The sequence below is a fragment of the Eleutherodactylus coqui genome, chromosome 3 (genome assembly GCF_035609145.1).
Source record: "Eleutherodactylus coqui strain aEleCoq1 chromosome 3, aEleCoq1.hap1, whole genome shotgun sequence".
Lineage (NCBI taxonomy): Eukaryota > Metazoa > Chordata > Amphibia > Anura > Eleutherodactylidae > Eleutherodactylus > Eleutherodactylus coqui.
Window position 1 is genome coordinate 230,327,350 of NC_089839.1, and position 20,863 is coordinate 230,348,212.

The following is a 20,863-nucleotide window of genomic DNA, read 5'->3' on the forward strand; positions in this document are numbered from 1 at the left end:
GCCAAATGCTAATGCGGGCTATTGCCGAGACTGCGCATACGGCAATATACCATTGCCACGAGACAGCACACATGCGCACATGCCCAAACAGCGCACATGCGTAGTCATGGCAACAGCCCAGCATAGGATTCGGCATTCTCTACTAGGCAGTGAATGCTACGTCAATAGTACCGAGAACGTCACAGGAAGAAGAGGATCCAGCTGGCTTTAGGTGATGTGACCCGGGGGACTGGAAGAGCTAGGAGAAGATCTGTTAAGAAGACTAACAGGAAGGAATTGGTAAGTATTGATTTTTTTTCTAATGACAAAACCTCTTTAATGGCCCCAATAGTACTAGTGATCCAGTTAATGACCCTAGTATTACCAGTGACCTCGTTAGTGGTTCCAGGAATAATAGTGTCCCCAAAGTGGTTCCAGAAGTATTAGTAACTCCCATAGTGGCTCCAGTAGTAATAGTGTCCCATTTTGAAATTCCAGCAAGGCAGCAACCTGACACAAGCATTTCACTCACTCGGTCTATAACTCTATTCCAGCCATGACTTCAGTACTAAGTCTATGATCTCTGACCACTCTCCGGCCTCCCTCTCACAGGCGTTCGGCAAAGCGACGCATTTTTGGTCACGGTGCTTTGCCATGATTTACTTCCTTTTTCGGCTGCAGCGACGCCGGCTTTTAGCACTCCCCATCATTGATGAGGTGCCCTAATTGCCGGAAAATAGTACAGACTCCGCTGGAAAATTGCGGCGCTGGGAAGCGCTGCATTCAAGTGGCTGTCTGAGTGGCTCCATTGAAAACAATGGGAAAGTTATACCGCGATTACCGTGGCACTGAAAACACAGTGGTAATCGCGGGAAAAAGCGGCTGTGTGAGAGGAACCTCACAGGCTTCTGCGCTGCATACAGAAACACAGAAATCAGGGGTAGAGTTCGGGGGTCCTAGACTGATTATAGCAGTGGCGGCTACGGACCCACCGAGTGAAATGCTTGTGCTGGGTTGTTGCCTAGCCGTCTCACAGCTGCCAATTATTTTTTACTCTCTTTGAGGTCCTGCAGTCTGTTGTCTGAGACAGCAGGCTCAGGTTGCCTCATGTTAGGGGCACCTCTGCTCGCAGGAGCCTTTTTTACCAAATATGGATTGAATCAGGGGCGTAACTAAAGGCTCAGGGGCCCTGATGCAAAAGGTGAGCTGGTACCCCCCCTCTATCTGTATCTGTACCCATACCCATACCTAAACCATGCTGCACAGAGGCATAACTTGAAGCTTCTGGGCCCCAATGCAAAACCTGTAACAGGGCCCCCAACAATAATGCTTTATTCATAGAACTGGGCTCCCTATATGGAGAAGAGAGGCCTTATGGGCCCCCTAAGGCTCCTGGGCCCGGGTGCAACCGCATCCCCTGCACCCTCTATAGTTACGCCCCTGGATTGAATATTGCAGCTGAGAGTGACAAGACAGCATCCTCCTCCTTGTAATCTCTCTTAAATAGCATAGTAGCAAGTAGTGTACTAATTCCCTCTTGTCACGGCTGCACCAAATGCTGGAGATATGATCACTAGGATGAAAGCACAACATGCTTACTATCCAGACAGTCCTTTGCAACTGGTGAGGCGAGTCCCACTAGTGAAGCACCCCCTTACGAGGCAGAGATATTTTTATCATTATATGCTGCAGAGATATTATTTTAATATTTTACTGGGTTCAGGAGATAAATTTTAAGATAAAATTGAGTTAATTAAAAAATAGTTGGCGTAGACTACAGCGTATTCTAAGACCATCTATGCAACATTTCTGAATTGCCCAATACAGTGGACAAGTTAAGTCGCAGACCTTGAGATGTCAGCCATGTGAGAAACACTGATGAAGATGAGATGTAATATTAAGGCCGAGTTCACACGAGTATGTAGTAAAACGCTGCGTGTATAACGCATCGTTTTACCGCTGTGTGAACCCTTGACTGTGCATGACAATGTATCTCATGCATGTCTTCCTGGTTTAATTCTTTTTTCTACATCTCCCGCTCTTTCGCTTAGCGACATTGCGTATAAGCACTGCACATAATTGCGTATGTCCAGCGTTTATTACGCACCAATAGAAGACAATAGGGCTCTATTGTAAATTAGAACATGCTGCGTTCTTTTTATCCGCCTGGAATATACGCAATGAATATACACAAGTGTGAATGGATCAATGAAAATTAATGTACTTTCATTGACTCCATCCACCGCATAATATGCACGCGTATATTGCATGCAATAATACACTCGTGTGAACCTGCCATAAGGGTTGGAGGGAGTGGCTTCAGGATATACTATATTTTATATACCTGCTGCCTTCACAACCTCTTATCACTAAAAGCCTAAACTTCTTTACGTCCTGCTGCTGACTTCTCATAGACAGTATTCTAAAGTTTTACAATATACCACCTTCTTTCAGTCAGTGCCTTGGGTTCCTGCTGCGGATGTCAATGCTGGCCATCTTGTTAAGAGATTTCCCAGACTGAATCCTTCTAAGCTGGGTCCTAGGGGTCCTGGAGCCCCTCCACAGAGACGAGATACTGTCATGGCTTGCCAGAAATGGACCGGTGTCATGACGTCGGCTTGAACCACATGGTCACACTTTCAGCAAAGGTGTCTTGTCACTGCATTATTTAACTTTGGTGTTATATGTCTGATATCCTTCGGAGTTCCCTGTGACTGTAGCAGGTTTCTTGGGTGTCAGATGTCGGAAATCCCTTAGTGTTTTATGTTTCCCCTGACCGGCCAATCAACCATAATGGAAGTTTATATATTCCAGACCCTACTCGTCGAGTGTCGTTTTATCTGATGTTGGTGGAAATTGGTCTGGTTCACGCTAACCAATCTTTCTTGATGAGAACAGATATATAGTGTACCAATAGGACCCAAACCAGGTTTTGTGTGCCTTTCTTTAATGGGCTAAGCCCCCATGAAACACACACTTTCAAACTTATCTCCTTAATTTTAACATCTTTTGCCACTTAGCTTTTGAAATAAGTCATTAAGGGGTTGTCCAGGATTAGAAAAAACATTGCAGCTTTCTTCCAGAAAAAGCATCACACCTGTCCATAATTTGTGTGTGGTCTTGTAGCTCAGCCCCATTGACTTTGATGGAGCTGAGCTGCAATACAAGATACAGCCCATGGACAGGTCTTCTCAGCAACTCCTTTAGTTTAATTACTTTTTCTTTCTGCACTGTGGATACTTATGCAATGTGCTCAATAAAATACAATGAACAGTTTGTGTGTTATTATTTAAGTTAGGATGTAGTTGTTTATAATTCTAAATTGGGTAACAATAAGGCTAAGTTCACACACGCGAGCACAATATTGGGCTAAGAAACTTGGTCCAATATTGCTCTTGCCAACATGTGTTTTTCATGCAGATGTGAAGCGTTTTTCATTAAAAAACGCTTTGCATCACTTCTGTGAAATAGCGATCCTTAGGCTCATGTTCCTCACATCGCACTCACATGCACATTACACGCAGCATTGATGTGAGAAAAAATTGCTTATGTGAATAAGGCCATTCAGAAGAATGAAGTTCATATTCGGGCGAGTTTTGTGTCTCGCAACTCACAAAACGCCTGCAAGATTCTCGCCCGTGTGAATGGAGCTTAAGACCACATTATATTAGCGATTAATGGAGAAATTCAGATAATTCCAAAAGGTTCACTTATAGTACCAGTCAAAAGTTTGGACACCTTTTCATTCCATGCTTTTTCTTGTTGTTTTTTTGTTTTAATTTTTACATTGTAGATTCATATTGAAGACATGAAGACATATTGAAGACATTGAAGGAAAACATGTGAAATTAGGCGGTAAACAAAAATGTGTTAAACAAACCAGAATGTTTTATATTTGCATATTCCTGATACAATCTGGGAAGTCAATGTGAGCTGGACGATTGCTGGGTTTAGCCGAGTCTAACTGTTTGGGGGACTTCGCCAGATCAGAAAAAGGAGCTCCTAGAAGGTAATTTACATATTCCTGCTGCATTCTGGGAAGACCAAAGAGTTACTGTGAGTGGGTTTGGCTGGATCTAGCTGCTCGGAGGACATCAGATGGCAAAGTTCTCAAAAAAGTGCAAAATAGTGATCTCTCTCAGGCAAAAGCAACAGGTCCAACAAATCCTTATTGTCTCTTATTGACAAATTTATCTTCCAAAAGGTAGAAGAGAAAACAAGGAGTTCTGCTATTCTGGACCTTGGAATCAGAAAATGTGCATCAAACTCAGCAGTTTATTACGTTTCCCTGCGCTTCTCTTTTTAATTTTTTTTATACCTTTAAAAATGCTAATTTGGCATGCTAAATGCTTATCCACAAGCAGGGGCAGGCTGAACAGGGGAAATTGGCCCCTGGGTCTGGCCCCCAGCAAGTGTTTGGGGCTGATCGACCCCACATGTAAAAGACTATTTGCTTGCAGACTTACACTAGATTTTAATACACACTCACATAGGACCTGATGTCCGACGCTGCACGCGCTATTCTCGTGCAGCATAACCTTGCCCCTCCCTTTCCCGGTTCCATCATTCATTGTACTCTGAATGACAGAGGGGGGAGGAGGATCGAGGTTAGATGTTAGGTCATGTGTGAGTGTTATGTGTGTGTGTTAATATCTAGCGTAAACTCTGTAAACCGGGGCTATCCTATGTGTGTGTGTTAACAAGGCAGCTAGTAAAAACTCTTGAAGTAGCTGGATTTTAGGGTCCATAGAGGAGGTCTTATATTAATTGGGGGGTTTGCAGAGGGGTGTCTTCTTGCTAAATGGGACTATTAAATGTCCACCATTACTTATTGAGGCCATAGCAGACATGTTATTACTAATTGGGGTTACAGAACGGTCTCGATACTAATTGGGGCGACAGCAGGAGTCGTATTACCAATTGGAGCCCCAGGACAATCTTACTACTAATTGGGGCCACAGAGGGGTCACTATTACTTATTAAGTTCATAGAGAGGGGCTTGCTACAAAGTGGGGACACTTGTTGGGACAGCAGAGGGGGCACTATTGCTTGGTGAGACAACAGCAGAGGAACTATTGCGTGGTGCTTCGTGGGACAAAATTGAGGGCACTATTATTTGGTGGGTCAACAATGGGGACAATTTTACTTAGTGGGGCAACAGAGAGGGTACTGTTACTTAGTGGGTTCAAGCTATGGATCTATTATTTAATGGGACCACAGTGGGAGCACTAGTACTAGAAAGATGCACTGAGAAGTCCATTGGGTGTTGTGAAGCAGGATAGAGCAAGTGTGCATAGCTGAATCATGGCTGGAAGAAATCTCAGTGGTGGTCTGAACCCAAAGAGAAGAAAACTGACACACTGGACAGACATCAAATGTGATCACTGGAGATAACTGCACTGTAATCACGATCACAGTGTAGAGCTGGTATTTGATTACATTTTATGACAACTGTAGACCCGCAATCAGGCTGGGATTCTTTTATGAAATTGCTTATATAGGAAGAAATATATGCTTTTTCGAGTCTGTATTTATGTACTGAGCTTGGTTCTGCTGACATATTCATTAACGGACGTTAGGTCTGGTGCTGTATTTATATTAAATAAACAAGTTAAGGATGTAAAGACATGGTGTAGCTGGCTGAAAACAGCCAGATTACGCCCACCTGCAGCGACCACACAATTTGGCCAGTCATTTGGAAAAAAACAACCTACACTGATGCAACCCAAATAAGGGCTGAAGGAAAACTAGAAGGGGTATGCACACAAATGGACACCAAGACATACATAAGCAGAATGAGCATACATGCTGAACACCATAACAAACTGAATGATAAATGGGACTTGCGAGCAGATATCCAACAATGACTGAAAAAAACCAAAATACTTACCCATAATACCCACACGCATAAGCAGATGGGAGGCTAATAACTACAAGGTATTAGTTAGTGCTTTAGCCAAATTACAAAAACTCCCAAACCTATACCAAGGGTCCTCGTTGTTTGTGTGTCCCAACTCTAACAAGACTGTTAGGAAGAGAGAGAGGCAACCCCTGACCGATTCCGCCTCTGTCACCGATTTGTCATGGATCGACTAATCCAAGTGCACTCGCCGCTACCAATTTATCACGGCAGATCCTCGATCGATCACTCTAGCGAGATTGCAAGCGCAGAGTCGTTAGAATATGGGCGGATTTGCTCCCATCTTTCCCTGGCTCCTGCACACATGCAGGCTGAAAGCTAAAATCACCCCCTGGTCAGTCTCATTTTTCCAGCACTCTACAATACCCACATACACTCACTGCAACCACCAGCTTGTATATCACCGGTAATCTGGAACACAGACTATGAATTATAAATACAATTTTGGGAGTTATGGTTTGCTTTAAAATAGACAAGGCTTAACTAATAAATTGCAGGTTTATTCTAAAAAAGACTAGCGGTGCTAAATATTTGTAAGTATACAGAAATATACAGAAAAAGGATGTACAATGGAGGTAAGGTTTACAGGCATACACAACCGGTAATATTTAAAATAAAATAAGGAGAAAATAACAGAAAGATACCAGATTTGGGATGCTTGGCACAAGGTTTTGATTTGTGCAGAGTCACAGGAAGAAATGGGATAGTGAATACGTTGTGGCGTATCTCCGAAGGTCTGACAATAAGGGTTCGTTGAACCAGAATTATAAAAAATTCCCCAGAACACACCTCCCCCTTGGAGGTCATTTAGAGAGGGGTGCGTAGATGCACTAGACCTCTGAAAAACCATAATTTGCCATTTTGGCCTTATCTCTGCAGGAGATACTCCGATTGGAAATCTATGCCCGGCATATTTCTGGACATGATTTTATCTATTCGCCGATATCAAGCATGACATGTAAATTTTAACCAAGTACACGGATATGCCATTTGGGGGTGATAGAGGCCCCATACTGCAACATGCATAGATACATGTCATTCAGCTGGCCCGGCCGATTCCAAAAATATAATTCATATTGGGCTAGGACTTTCAAACAACTAATAATCCTTATTGAAAGATTTTCTCCTTAATAAAAATGTTCGAGCCAGGGAGTCTGTGGGAAACATCCGAGGTGCCACACCTTCCTGGTAGGGGGTAATTAGCATCTGCCTGTCACTGCCTTAACTTTATTGCCATCCAAACAAATAACTTCCTATGGTCATCAAAGGCCTGGCAGTTGTGAGGGAGAGAGGAGACAAGGGTTGAGTAGGTTAGTTCAACTTTCCCAGTATCCTGAACAGCAGCTGGTTGATACTGCATCAATCCATATACCACAAGGACAACCCAACCCCCAGAGTCCTGTGATCTTCTCAATAGTGACGGACTCACACTGGAACCAAGGGGCCTAGCTTACCCTAAATGGTAACTGGCAGGAACAAAGCAAAAACAAACAAGACTGCAAGCCAACAAGCAGGACCTAGCAAACACAAGGCATCTGCATACCTACAGACAGGCAGAGAAAACAAGGCCCTAGCATTTGTCTACTAACGGACAAAGGGGACAGGACAAAGCTTGGGTGTCTGCCCATCAACAGAAGTGTAAGACAAACAAACATGAACCAGGCGTCGGACAACCAACAAACAGGTGGAACAGGCATAAGACATAGTTCAGACAGAAACCAAAACAGAACAGAATATCAAACAGAATTCAGACAAGGGAAATACAGACAAAAACCAAACTGAACCGCAGGCAAGCAGACCACAAAGGAGACTGACAGAACAAAGATATGCACAACGTGGATCCCAACGACCAGGTAAGTTAGGAGATATAGGTATAATGACCAGCACCCTCTAGTAAGAAGGACTGATATTTATGTGCAGCAGACCGGTGGTGAGCGGCTGGATGGAGAACTCCACTGCATCAGCCAGCCAGATCAACCACACCTGCAGCAGTGTGCTCCAGGAAACCCACAGAACTAAAATTCCCAGAAGCACAATGTGACACCATGGTTTGGCTGGGTATAGTGAGCTGCAGTTTGTTTTTTCACCCTTAGGCCTCATTCACCGGGCAGATGCGTTTCTACGCTGGTTGCATCATAGTCGAATCCTGAGATTAATTAGCATTCTCTCGTCCATTTACACCAGCATATCACGAGAAAAATATGCTGCAGCGCAGAATTCATTGGTTGGCAGAAAACCTCGGAATGACTTCTAATGCTTAAATAGAGACAGCTGTCATCTTTTCCGAGTACCGGAAACAGGTAAACTCCCTCCCTTTCCCTTTTTTTCAGTTTTCATAGTTTAATGGCTAGCGGGTGTGGACCCACTGTTATGACCAGCGGGTGTGGACCCAACTAACCGGTTTGGGTTTGGGCTAAACCTGAGGGCGTTATCCTGGCGGTTCTCTGGTATTCACCTTTTAACCGCTGTACAGGGATCTGGCCTTTGCAGCGGGGAACCGGCCAGGTTGCTACCTCATAGAGTAGGCCTAGTGTAGTTGGCAGCTGACCCACAGGGGTCGGCGATACTTGTGCAACGCACCATGAGACAGGCCAAAGCACAGAGTCTGAATACAGACCATACATCGGAGCAGACAGTATATAAATGAAATGTGGTTCACAATTCCAAGGGTCAAGGAAAATTCAGTAAACAGGTCCAAGGGTCAGTACACGGTAGATCAAGAACAGAATAGCTAGCTGGGAAAAGGAAACAAACAACACTAATACTCTGGCAAGGAGAAAGTTCTCCAGCTCATCTTAAATAGGAGAGTAATCACCCATTAACCCTGTAGCTTGGCTGAGAGCACGGAGAACGTTAACTCCAGCAGTGCTGGTAGAAAGCATACAGCACTGTGGAGGATTAGCGCCATCAGTGCTGATAGAAAGTAAAAGAGCTATTCAGCAGGAGGGGCAGAGCGTCGTCCGCATCTGCCCACAATAGCAAGAGGGCGGCAGAAAAGTGTCCCCAGGACAAAACTAGTTTTCTTTTAGGTTCGGGTATGTATGTCTTTCCAGGAGGAATGTTCTTTATTTGAACGGGAGCCACCGTTACTATCCTGGCAGGGTCCATGATGTATTGCGGCTTCTCCTTGAGATCACTGGAACTGAAGGATCTAGGCAGTGCTTTCCGCCAGAAGATTGAAACAAAATCAAATTGGGAAAAGAATAAGGACCACCCGGCTTATTGAGGGTTGAGTCGCTGTGCGGTCTGTAAATAGGTTTAATTCTTGGGATCAGTATAGATCCGTATAGGCTCAAGCAGGAATCGCCAAAAGTCCAGAGCCATTTTGATGGCCAAGAGTTCACGGTCTCCTTGGAGTAATTTGGTTCGGTGGCAGAGAAAGACTTAGAAAAGAATCCGCATGTTACCATTCTCCCAAAGGCACTTTTCTGCATCAGGACTGCTCCCACTTCGTGGGAAGATGCATCAACTTCCAAGAAAAACTGCTTGGAAACCTCTGGTTGGTGCAGAACAGGTGCCGATGAAAAGGCTTTTTTCAAGGCTTGAGAGGTGGCATCAGCTTCAGAAGACCATTGCTTGGCATCTGCCCCTTTACATGTGAGAGCAGAGATAGGCACCACCAAGGTAGAGAAGTGAAGGATGAACTGCCGATAATAGTTTGCTAAGCTGAATAGCACGAAGACCAGAAGGGCAAGCTCAGTTCAGCACATCGGATATTTTGTAAGGGTCCATCTGCAGGCCCAGATCAGAAACCTAAAAAAGGGAGAGAGTTTCTTTAAAAGATACAATTCTCGAATTTGGCATGTGGTCAGTTCTCCCTTAATTGCTAGAGTACTGTACGGACTTGTCTGCGATGTGAGTGGATATCTGGCGAGAAGATCAGAATATCATCAAGGTACATGACAACACACTCGTAAAGAAGGTCCCTGAAGATGTCATTCACAAACTCCTGAAAGATGGCTGGGGCATTAATACCAGACCGTAAGGCATTACCAAATACTCATAGTGCCCATCCTGAGTTTTAAAGGTAGTTTTCCAATTGTCACTCTAGAGAATGCGGATGAGATTGTAAGCTCCAGGTAGATCATGTTTTGTGAAGTTACGCACTCCACGCAAGCGATCAAACAGCTAAGGGGTTAAGGGTGATGGATATTTGTTCTTTATGGTAATAGCATTCAAGCCCCCAGTCTATGCAGGGCCGGAGTGTCCCGTCTTTCTTTTTAACAAATGAGAATCCGTCTCCAGCAGGAGAGGAAGACTTACAGATGAATCCTCTGGCAAGATTATTTTTGTATGTATTCCACCGTAGCTTGGGACTCAGGAGGTGACAGAGGGTATACCCTACCTCAAGGAGGTATGGAACCTGGCACTAGATCAATAGGACAGTCATAGGAATTATGTGGTGGCAAGCGTTCCACCTTTTTCCTGTCGAACACATCAGCAAAACCATAGTAAGCTTCTGGCAGGCCCTGGAGGTTCAAGGCTACTGGAGAGTGACAAACAGACTGTACTAAAAAAAGGCACTTGGAATGGCAGGATAACCTCCAACGTAACACCTCCCCAGACCGTCAATTCAAGGTGGGATTATGCTGATGAAGTCAAGGCAGACTCAACTGCAGAAACTGGTAGACCTCGGAAGGACCAGCAGGGAAATCTTCTCTGAGTGAAGAATGCCTACTTGCAGCTCTGTGACAAACTGAATGGTCTCGAAGAGGGGACTTCTATCAATCACAAAGGTCTCTCAAGCTGACGAATAGGAATCGGGTGGCGATCTACCATGGCCTGCTTCAAGATTTCATAAATGAAATCTGGGTCACAAGTCTGAGGGTCAAGGCAGACAGAGTTCAGGCAAGTCCGCATCACAATTCCAGGGGTCAAAGTAGGCAGCGTTCAGGCAAGTCTGGTAAACAGGTCCAAGGGTCGGTATACGATCAGAATAGCTAGCTGGGAACAGGAAACAAACAACACCAATACTCTGGCAAGGAGGAAGTTCCCCAGCTCATCTTAAATAAGACAGTAATCGTCCATTAACCATGCAGTTGGGCTAAGAGCACGGAGAAGAGTTAACTCCTGCAGTGCTGGTGGAAAGCACACAGCACTGTGAAGGATTAAGTTATATAATAATAATAATAATAATAATCTTTATTTGTATAGCGCCAACTTATTCCGCAGCGCTTTCAGGCATGGATAAATGCAAAACAATACAACAATTGCAACAAATACAATGTGAGGTACATTGGGTTAGACACAAATGGGTTGAGGGTGGTACAGGAGGTGCAGGGGTTGGGGAACACAGGCAATAGGAAATTTTATGTACAGATCATTTATCAGAAGGCAAAAAGGGTGGGTCACCATAGTGAGGGGCGAGGGACTAGGTCAGGAGATTTGGTATGCCTCCCTGAAGAGGTGCGTTTTTAAGGCACGTCTGAAATTTCGTGCATCGGGAATTGTCCGGATGCCTTGGGGTAGAGCATTCCAGAGGATGGGTGCTGCTCTGGTGAAGTCCTGTAGGCGAGCATGTGAGGTTCGTATTACAGGGGTGTTTAGTCTGAGTGTGTTAGCCGATCGAAATGTGAGCGGGCTGGGTGGTGTACTGACAGTAGGGAGGCAATGTATGGTGGCGCAGCGCCATGCAGAGCTTTGTGAGTGAGGTAGAGAAGTTTAAATTTAGTTCTGCAGTGGATGGGCAGCCAATGCAGCGACTGGCATAATGCAGAGGCGTCTGAATAACGACTGGATAGAAAAATGAGTCTAGCTGCTGCATTTAGTATGGATTGGAGTGGAGCGAGTCTAGTGCGGGGGAGGCCGATGAGTAGCGAGTGGCAGTAGTCAAGGCGGGAGTGGATGAGGGCAACCACGAGTGTCTTTAGCGTGTCCGTGGTTAGGAACAGACGTATTTTAGCAATATTTCTGAGGTGCATGTGGCATGTTTGGGCCAGAGATTGGATATGGGGGGCAAAGGAGAGGTCAGAGTCCAGTGTGACCCCAAGGCATCGGGCATGCCGTCTGGGGGTTATGATGGTGCCAGACACTGGAATGGAGATGTTGAGGGGAGGTCGGTTAGAAGGTGGAAAGACAAGGAGGTCAGTTTTTGAGAGGTTTAGTTTGAGAAAAAGAGAGGACATAGTGTTAGAGACAGTGGACAGACAGTCGGTGATATTTTGGACGAATGGTCCAGAGATCTCACGAGAGGAGGTGTATAGTTGGGTGTCATCAGCGTAGAGATGGTATTGGAGGCCAAATTTGTGGATGGTTTGTCCAATTGGGGAAGTATAGATAGAGAAGAGAAGGGGACCAAGGACCGAGCCCTGGGGTACCCCAACAGCGAGAGGAAGTAGAGCAGAGATAGAACCAGCAAAGGAAACACTGAAAGAGCGGTCAGAGAGGTAGGAAGAGAACCAGGAGAGAGCAGTATCCTTTAGACCAATAGAGTGGAGCATAGTGAGAAGGAGATTATGGTCTACAGTGTCAAATGCAGCAGACAGGTCAAGGAGGATTAGTGGGGAGTAATCACCTCTCGACTTTGCAGTCATCAGGTCATTTGTTACTTTTGTAAGGGCAGTTTCGGTTGAGTGTAGAGAGCGGAAGCCATACTGGAGGGGGTCGAGGAGCGAGTTGTCAGAGAGAAAGCGAGTAAGGCGGGAGTAGACCAGGCGTTCCAGTAATTTGGAGATGAAGAGGAGGTTTGAGACGGGTCGGTAGTTGGCAGCATCACCTGGGTCCAGGGTTGGTTTTTTAAGCAGAGGGGATATAATGGAGTGTTTGAATGAGGAGGGAAAAGTGCCAGAGGTTAGGGAAAGGTTGCAGATTGTAGTGAGGTGAGTAATGAGAGCTGGGGAAAGGGACCGGAGGAGGTGAGAGGGGAGAGGGTCGCTAGCGCAGGTGGTGGGGCGGGCAGCGGAAAGGAGCCTGGAGACTTCTTCCTCTGTCGTTGGTTCTAGCGTAGATAGTGAGTAGGTGCTGGATGCAGTGCTGATGAAACTGGGATCGAGGCTAACCATGCAGCTTTCAGAGATTTCTTTTCGAATGTTGTCGATTTTTTCTTTGAAATAGGTAGCTAGTTCTCCAGCAGTCAGGTCTGTCGCAGGGGCCTGTTCTTTGGGGCTGAGGAGGGAGTGAAAAGTCTCAAAGAATTGTTTGGGGTTGTGGGATAGTGAGGAGACAAGGGAGGTGAAATAAACTTGTTTGGCATGGTGAAGGGCTAGGTTATAAGTTTTAAGCATGAATTTGAAGTGGAGGAAGTCTGCTGGCAGCTTTGACTTTCTCCACAGCCGCTCGGCGCACCTAGAGCACCGCCGGATGAAGCGCGTTCGGGACGTGAGCCAGGGTTGCCGTGGTCTACGTTTGACAGCTCGAGTCACAGGTGGTGCCGCTTCATCCAGGGCACGGCTGAGGGTGGTGTGGTAGTATTCGGCTGCCAGGTTAGGGCAGGGGAGGCGAGAGATAGGGGATAGGGAGGACTGAATAGTTTCGGCAAACTGTTTAGTGCGGACAGCCTGGAGGTTCCTAGAGGTGCGATAGATAGGAGGGTCAGGAGAGATGCTAGGGTGCCTGATGGAGAAGGAGAGAAGGTTGTGATCTGAGAGTGGAAGTGGAGAGTTAGTAAAGTGAGAAGCAGAGCAGAGACGGAGGAAAACTAAATTGAGAGTGTTACCATCTCTATGAGTGGGGGAGTCAGAGATTAGCGATAAGCCAAGGGAGGAGGTAAGTGTTAAAAGCCGGGAGACAGATGAGGAGCTAGAGTCATTGATGGGGATGTTGAAATCATCAAGGATGAGGGTTGGGATTTCACAGGATAGGAAGTGGGGGAGCCAGGCAGCAAAGTGGTCTAGGAACAGCCGGGTAGGACCTGGGGGGCGGTAAATAAATGCGACACGCAGGGGCAGTGGGCGGAAGAGTCGCAGGGTGTGGACTTCGAAGGACTGGAAGGTAAGCGAGGGAGCTGAGGGAATGACCTGGAATGTATAGTTTGGGGAGAGGATGATGCCTACTCCTCCGCGCGTCTGTCATCCGATCTGGGAGTGTGGGAGAACTGCAGGCCATCATAGGACAATGCAGCGGGGGAGGTAGAATCAGACTGCTGTATCCAAGTTTCCGTGAGGGCGAGCAAGTTCAAGCGTTTACTGGTGAAAAGGTCATGGATAGTTGGGAGTTTGTTACATGCCGATTGGGAGTTCCATAGGGCGCATTTGAATGGGGCAGGGGGGGCATTTTGGTAGAGAACAGTATGGGGTGGGCCTGGGTTGGGGGATATGTCCCCTGCAGCTAGGAGTAGTAGGGTAGCAAGGGTGAGCACATGGTTAGGGGATTTGTGTGGGTGGCTAAGGTGTTTCTTTGCAGTATTGAGGGGTTGAAGGCATCTTAGGAAGTTGAACAGTGCATGGGAGCCATACATAGGTGAGGAAAGGAGGGAGGGGCTGATGTGGATGGAGTGTGTTGGGCCTGGGCGTTGGAAGAAAGTGTTAAGGCTTGAAAAGAGGATAGTGAAGGAGATCAGTGCGAAGAGGAGAGCATTTCCCTCCAGTCTTTGGACAGTTGTGCATGTTACCTGTCTTCTGCTCTGTCGAACTGCGCTGTATAACTGCATCATTCGACAGCATAAAACACTTGTTCTTCAGCAGGGCTGATAGAAAGTAAAAGAGGTATTCAAGCAGGAGGGGCAAGGCGATGCCCGCGTCTGTCTGCAATAGCAGGAGGGCGGCAGACATGGGCAGTCGACCTAACACATAGGTCTTGACCTATATTTAATGAAAAACGCTGGAAGCTCCCATAGACTGCTATCTTTTGATGCAGAATGAAAAATCAGTGACTGTTTTGAGTTGCCAATGTTCTCGTTTTGACAGCACGATTTTTTCACTCAATCGGAGAACAGTCATGTGAATGAATGTATTGGAATCAATGCTTCACATGGTCCCGATTTTCAGCCAACCTTTTTTTTGTGGCTAAATAGCCATGTAAAAATGCTCGCGTGAATGAGGCCTTAGGCTGTCTTCACACACAGCATAATCGCTGGGGGAATTCTGCAGCAATTCTGCTGCTATGGAAAACCTGCAGCAATTACGCTGGGAAAACCACAGTGGCCAAATCCACGTGTAAATGGTGTGTATTTGGCTGTGTTTTTTTTTGAGTGGATCTGTTGCGGGATTTAACACTTGCATTTCAAGGGAAAGTATTTAATGCTTGTATTTCAAGGGATTTAAAAAAAATCCGCAGCATAAATCCGTAACACAACTAGACACGCTGCGAATTAAGAATTCAGCGTTTTGCAAAAACGCCGCAGATTTGTTGCAGAAATTTTCCACACTGTGTGAAGATTCTTTATAATCCCTTCCACATTGTGTATACTGTATATGCTACAGAATTTATGCACGGATTTCTGGCCTGTGTGAAGGCGGCCATAGGGCTTATTCACAAGTCCGTATATCGGCCTGGTTTTCAGTAGCAGGAGTACCCCACATGTCATAACCATGTGACCAGGAAGCATCTGGAGGGGGTCAGGCAGGAGCGTAACTATAGAGGATGCAGGGGATGCGGTTGCACCCGGGCCCAGGAGCCTTAGGGGGCCCATAAAGCCTCTATTCTCCATATAGGGAGCCCAGTACTATGAATAAAGCATTATAGTTGGGGGCCCTGTTACAGGTTTTGCACTGGGGCCCAGGAGCTTCAAGTTACGCCTCTGGGGTCAGGTATTACTACACTTGTATCTGGGGATTAGTGTTAATAAAATCAGAGTTTAACATGACAACAGTAGATGTGTGTGCATGTTTATTAAGCACGGCTGTGCATATATGTAGCAGAGCTGTATGTGTGTATGTTACATAGCTGTGTGTGTCATGTGATTGTACAATGTGTGTGCTGTGTATGTGTATAATGGTAACTTATATGCTTGCACCATTGTTTGAATGGACACCCTAGATTTAATAGAAACTGATTGTTCACTGTTAACCTCTTTTTCTGTACTAGAACATCGAGGTTAACAAAGGAAGCCCCTCCCCTGTGTTAGACCCCCAGTAACGTTTAAATTAGTATGAAATATTTTTTTCTGTTTTCTAAACCTGGGGTACATTTTATAGGTCTAATGCACACGGGTGTATTTGCACTCCGGATCCCACAGCAAATACAGCCCCATAGGACATGCACTGAAAAATGCATTTCTATGCCCATGAGCAGAAATCAACTGTGATATTCCGCTCGAGGGTTGGAAAACATGGCATGTCCTGTTTCAGTGCGAGCCTCGGCGCATGTGCGGCTGTGCGCCAGCTGGCACATCCACAGAGCAGAGTTAAGGCGCTGGACAGGTAAGCCGGAAGTCACTGCAGGGGAACAGGATCAGGCTGGGTTCACACCTGCGGCCGCTAATCCCGGGATTAGCCAGCCATGTGGATGAAATTTCTCAGAAATCTCGTCCACATGGGACGGCTAATCCACCGTGGCAAAGCCGGCAGAAGCCGGCGCTGCAGCGCGGATTCGCCGGCCGCAGCATGTTCATTTGTTTTCTTCCACCGTTGCGGCGCGTTCTCCTCTATGGGAGCGCTGGCTGCAGTGGAAGAGCTAAGTGACGCGGGTTTTGAAGCAACGCTTCTCCCGACGGAAATCTCACAGTTTTTGGCTGCGGCCAAATCGCGAGATTTTCCCGGGAATCTGGCATGTGAGAACCCAGCCTCACATCCCACTGCGAGAATTTGGCAGCCAGAATCCGACCCGGCGGTCTACATTTAGCCATAATCTTAGAAATACAGTAATTGCATTCCAACTCCAGACACTGAAATAAGAATAAGTTCCTGGATCAGTGATCTCCAGCGATCTACTACACGGTAATACAAGCAGCAGCATTTTGTTTGTTCATAAATCACACCTGCTGTAAGTGGTGGCTACATATGGCATGGCAGTGGTGCCAGCCCTCAGCTCTGCAGGTTTATCATTAGAATTTCTCCAACTTTAAATTTTAGTAATAACTGTATAGTAGCAAATGACTTATAACATAAACCATTATGTTATTATTAGCCATAGCCCTGAAATAGTAAAGTAGATTCAGCTGTCACCATCACTTGGAAATGAATTTTCACTTCGGGCTTGCTTTGGCCAAATGAATAGCAAAACTGCCATGCATGCTTCAGATTTTCTGTAAGTCCAGTATAACAGATTTCTGTTAAATGGTTTCCTACTCAATAGTGGAGCTGCATTTTGAAGACTACTGCAACTTCCCATAAATGTATGTACACTCTTTGTCACAAAAAAAAATCAAGCCCCTAGAAGAAGTTGTCAGTTTGTTGCAAAACTCTACATGCAATTACAGCTCATGCAGATATACGGGTGATTAGACTTGTGGAGTGATTAGATGAAGGACCTTGTCAGCTGAGGCCCTAAAAGTGGTTCCACCGTTGGCCTATAAAAAGGCTCTCGGAGGCTCCTTGTACATAGTGACCTCTTAGTCTGCTTGTGTAGAGCTTGTTGACCACTAGACGCCTCTACCACTCAATCAAGAAATTTTACCAAGTTAACAGAGTTTGAGAAGGGGCGCATTAGTGGAATGTGCGAAGCTGGATGGTCGTATCGACAAATTGCCCTCCACCTAGGCCGTTCTGACCATACTAATAGAAGGTGTTGGGACCAGTAGATATGCAAGGGCATTCACACAAGTCAACTGGGCTCATGTGTTGCCTCTCATGGCATGGCTTCCAAGAGGCATTTTCCATCAGAATAATGCTTGGCCACACAGATAAGCGTGTCACAGGAATGCCTTCACAGCATTGCCACACTTCCATGGTCTGCCCGGTCGCCAGATTTACCACCAATAGAACATGAATGGGATGCCAACATCGACAGCCTACAAGTTTGCACGATCTAGAGGCCCAGTTACAGCAAATGTGGACTGATATGCCATATGTAAGCCTCTATGCCCATATCACATCTTGCATCCAAGCTAGAGGTGGCCCAACATGGCACTAGAGCCCCCTTCAAGGGTTCAGTTTTCGGGAATAAATTATCCTTTTGCTCTGATATTCTAATCACTTACTTATATCAATGTTACAATCACACAGAGAAAGTTTCATTCGATTCCGACAACTCCTTCTAGGTGCCGGATTTTTTTTTGACTATGAATGTTACAATAAATAAGTTTAAGATTAACATTGAAAAACACCCACAGCAGATATATGTTCACGTAAAAATGCATTAGACAAATGTTTATAGTCATTTAAAAATAAAGTTACATTTGCTTGGCACAATTGCCTGTTTACCTCTCCCTGGCTCACCTGTGAAGTAAATATCACTCTCTGTGACCCACTTTAGGAAGTCTTTCATAGGACAATAGCAATCCCAGGGGTTGGAGCTGAGGCCTAGTGTTCGTAGACTAGGTAGTTCACTAACTGTAGTGACATCTATGTAAGTCAGCGCTGTTCGACTGAGGTCCAATTGACGGAGTCCTGTGTTGTTGGCAAAGGCATCCTTCTCAATCTCCTCCAAGTAGGGGTTGTCTGAAAGCTTTAAGACAACCAGACTTGTCAAAAGATAGAAAGTGCCCGTTGTAATCTTGGAAATGTTGTTATGACTTAGGTCCAAATAAACCAATGGCACAGCAATGAAGGTGGCTTCCAAAGAGTCTCCTAGAACATTATGACTGCAGTCCAGGTACACCAAGTCAATCAGAAGGTTGAGATCCATTGATGAAAGGTAGGTCAGATTGTTGTGAGTTAGGATCAGCTGCCTGGTATCCATTGGGATATCGGTGGGAAATTCTTCAAGTTGTCTAGCAGTACAGTTCACTAAAAGATACTCACAACTGCATTCCTTTGGACAGCATAGGCCGCACTGTAATAAAGCGACTGCGGTAATTAAAAAAATACATTTCTGACCGCCCTTCTGTGACCTGTAAATTCTTTTTTCATCCATGAACATGATGTGTCCAGCAGGTCTTCTCCACCAAGATCAGTGGGGGGGCAGAAGGATAGCTATCGGAACTAGGGCAAGCCCGGATAGCAGAGCCCCCTATCACAGCAGTTGATAGTAAGGCTGCAGTCATGTCAAGCAGCATGCACGCTCCCCTTACCATGTGTATTGATGTCTATTGTAACTATTCTTCTGTTTTCTTATTCAGAGTGTCACGTTGCTCCCATTCTTGAGGTCTCATTGACAGCCTATTTTCACTATCTGGCTGTGAAAGTGCTGCTGCTACCACAAAGCTGCTTTGAACATGAAAGTGAAGCGGACGGTTAAATAGCTGGCTCGGACACAGAAGAGGACACATCTCCCAGAGTCTCGTTGGTTGCCAGTTGACACCTTTGTGACGTCAGCGGCTGTTCCAAGGTAGCTCTGCTTCTGCTCAAGTACAAGAGTTCAGGCATTGCTGATTAGTTGAATATGTGCATCGACGAAGCAGCAAGCATACCTGCAATTTAACACCTAAGAAAAGACATTGATACTATTGTAGACCATTATAGTAAAGATGGAGCTGATTGATAGCACCGAGGTGTCCCCTGTGTGTGCTGTTGCTCCGTGTAACTTTATAGAGCTTTTCATTCACAGCTCATAGTGTGGTATATAAATGTTTTAGCATTTTTATGTTACTGTTAACCCCTTAATGGCACGCCCCCCCCCCACAGTTTAGTTTTTTCCTCCCCCCTTTAAAAAAATCGTAACTCCTTTATTTATCCATCGATGTCGCTGTACGAGGGCTTGTTGTTTTTTGCGGGACAAGTTGTATTTTTCAATGGTGCTATTTAAAGTATCATATAATGTAATGAAAAACTTAAAAAAAATTCTAAGTGGAGTAAAATGAAAGAAAAAAAACGACATTCCGACATCTTTCAGTCCATCTTGTTTCTACGGCGCACAAACTGCAACAAAAGCGACATGATAACTTTATTCTATGGGTTGGTACAATTACTATGATACCAAACTTGTAGGTTTTTTTTTTTTGTTGTACTACTTTTATTTTTTTTCAAAGACATTTAATTTTTTTAAATTATTGTCTGCCGCCATCTTCTGCGGTCAATAGTTTTTTTTACTTTTCCATTGACGTAGTTGTGCAAGGGCTCATTTTTTGTGAGACATCCTTTAGTTTACGTTGATACTATTTCAGAATGCATATGACTTTTTGATTGCTTTTTATTGCATTTTTTCTGGGAGACAGGGTGGCTCAAAAAGTGCATTTCTGGTGTTCTTTATTTTTCTTTTCGTTCAACCTGCGGGGTAAATAATGCATTACTTTGATAGATCGGACTTTTACGCATATGGTGATACTAAATATTAGAGATGAGCGAATGTACTCTGTAAGGCCGATTTCGCAATCGAGCACCGCGATTTTGGAGTACTTCACTACTCGGGTGAAAAGATTCGGGGGTCGCCGGGGGGGCGGGGCGTGGCGTGGTGGAGCGGGGGGTAGCAGCGCGGAACAGATGGGAGCTCTCTCTCTCTCCCTCTCCCCCCCACTCCCCTCTGCTCACCCACGGCGCCCCCCGAATCTTTTCACCCGAGTAGTGAAGTACTCGAAAATCGTGGTGCTCGATTGCGAAATCGGCCTTACAGAGTACGTTCGCTCATCTCTACTAAATATGCATTTTTGTTTTATGATTTTGATTTTTTTATTATAGATATAGTATAAGGGGGTGATTTAAAGTTTTTTTAAATTTTTTTTTACAATTAGTAAAACTTTATAAATATTATTTTTACTTTCTTTTTAACCCCGCTTAGGGACCACAACTAGCAATGCTTTGATCGCTCCTGAAGTATGATGTAATGCCATAGCAGAAGTGGTGGGTGTCGACAAGTCTTAGGCTGCTTGACAGCCGAGTGACGCCCCCACTTCCTGATTGACTCAGCCCTACGGCTCTGTGCCTCTGCTGCTGGCGTGCCATACTTGTCCCCGGCGGCTGCTGTGAGTGACTCTGCTGACGCAGCCTACCATCATGTCATGCCATCGGCGGTTGCTGTGGGTGACCCCGCCGAGGCGGCAGCCTACCATTG

General features: G+C 45.4%; 1 protein-coding gene across 1 annotated transcript in view; it reads right to left on the reverse strand.

Moving 5' to 3' along the window:
- Window positions 1-18,796, reverse strand: part of LRRC52 (leucine rich repeat containing 52) — a 56,740-nt gene extending 37,944 nt beyond the window's left edge. Inside the window, exon 1 of the mRNA XM_066594980.1 lies at window positions 18,154-18,796. Coding sequence (XP_066451077.1) covers window positions 18,154-18,796 — 643 coding nt within the window. The remainder of the gene's footprint in view (window positions 1-18,153) is intronic.
- Between the last annotated feature and the right edge of the window lie 2,067 nt (window positions 18,797-20,863).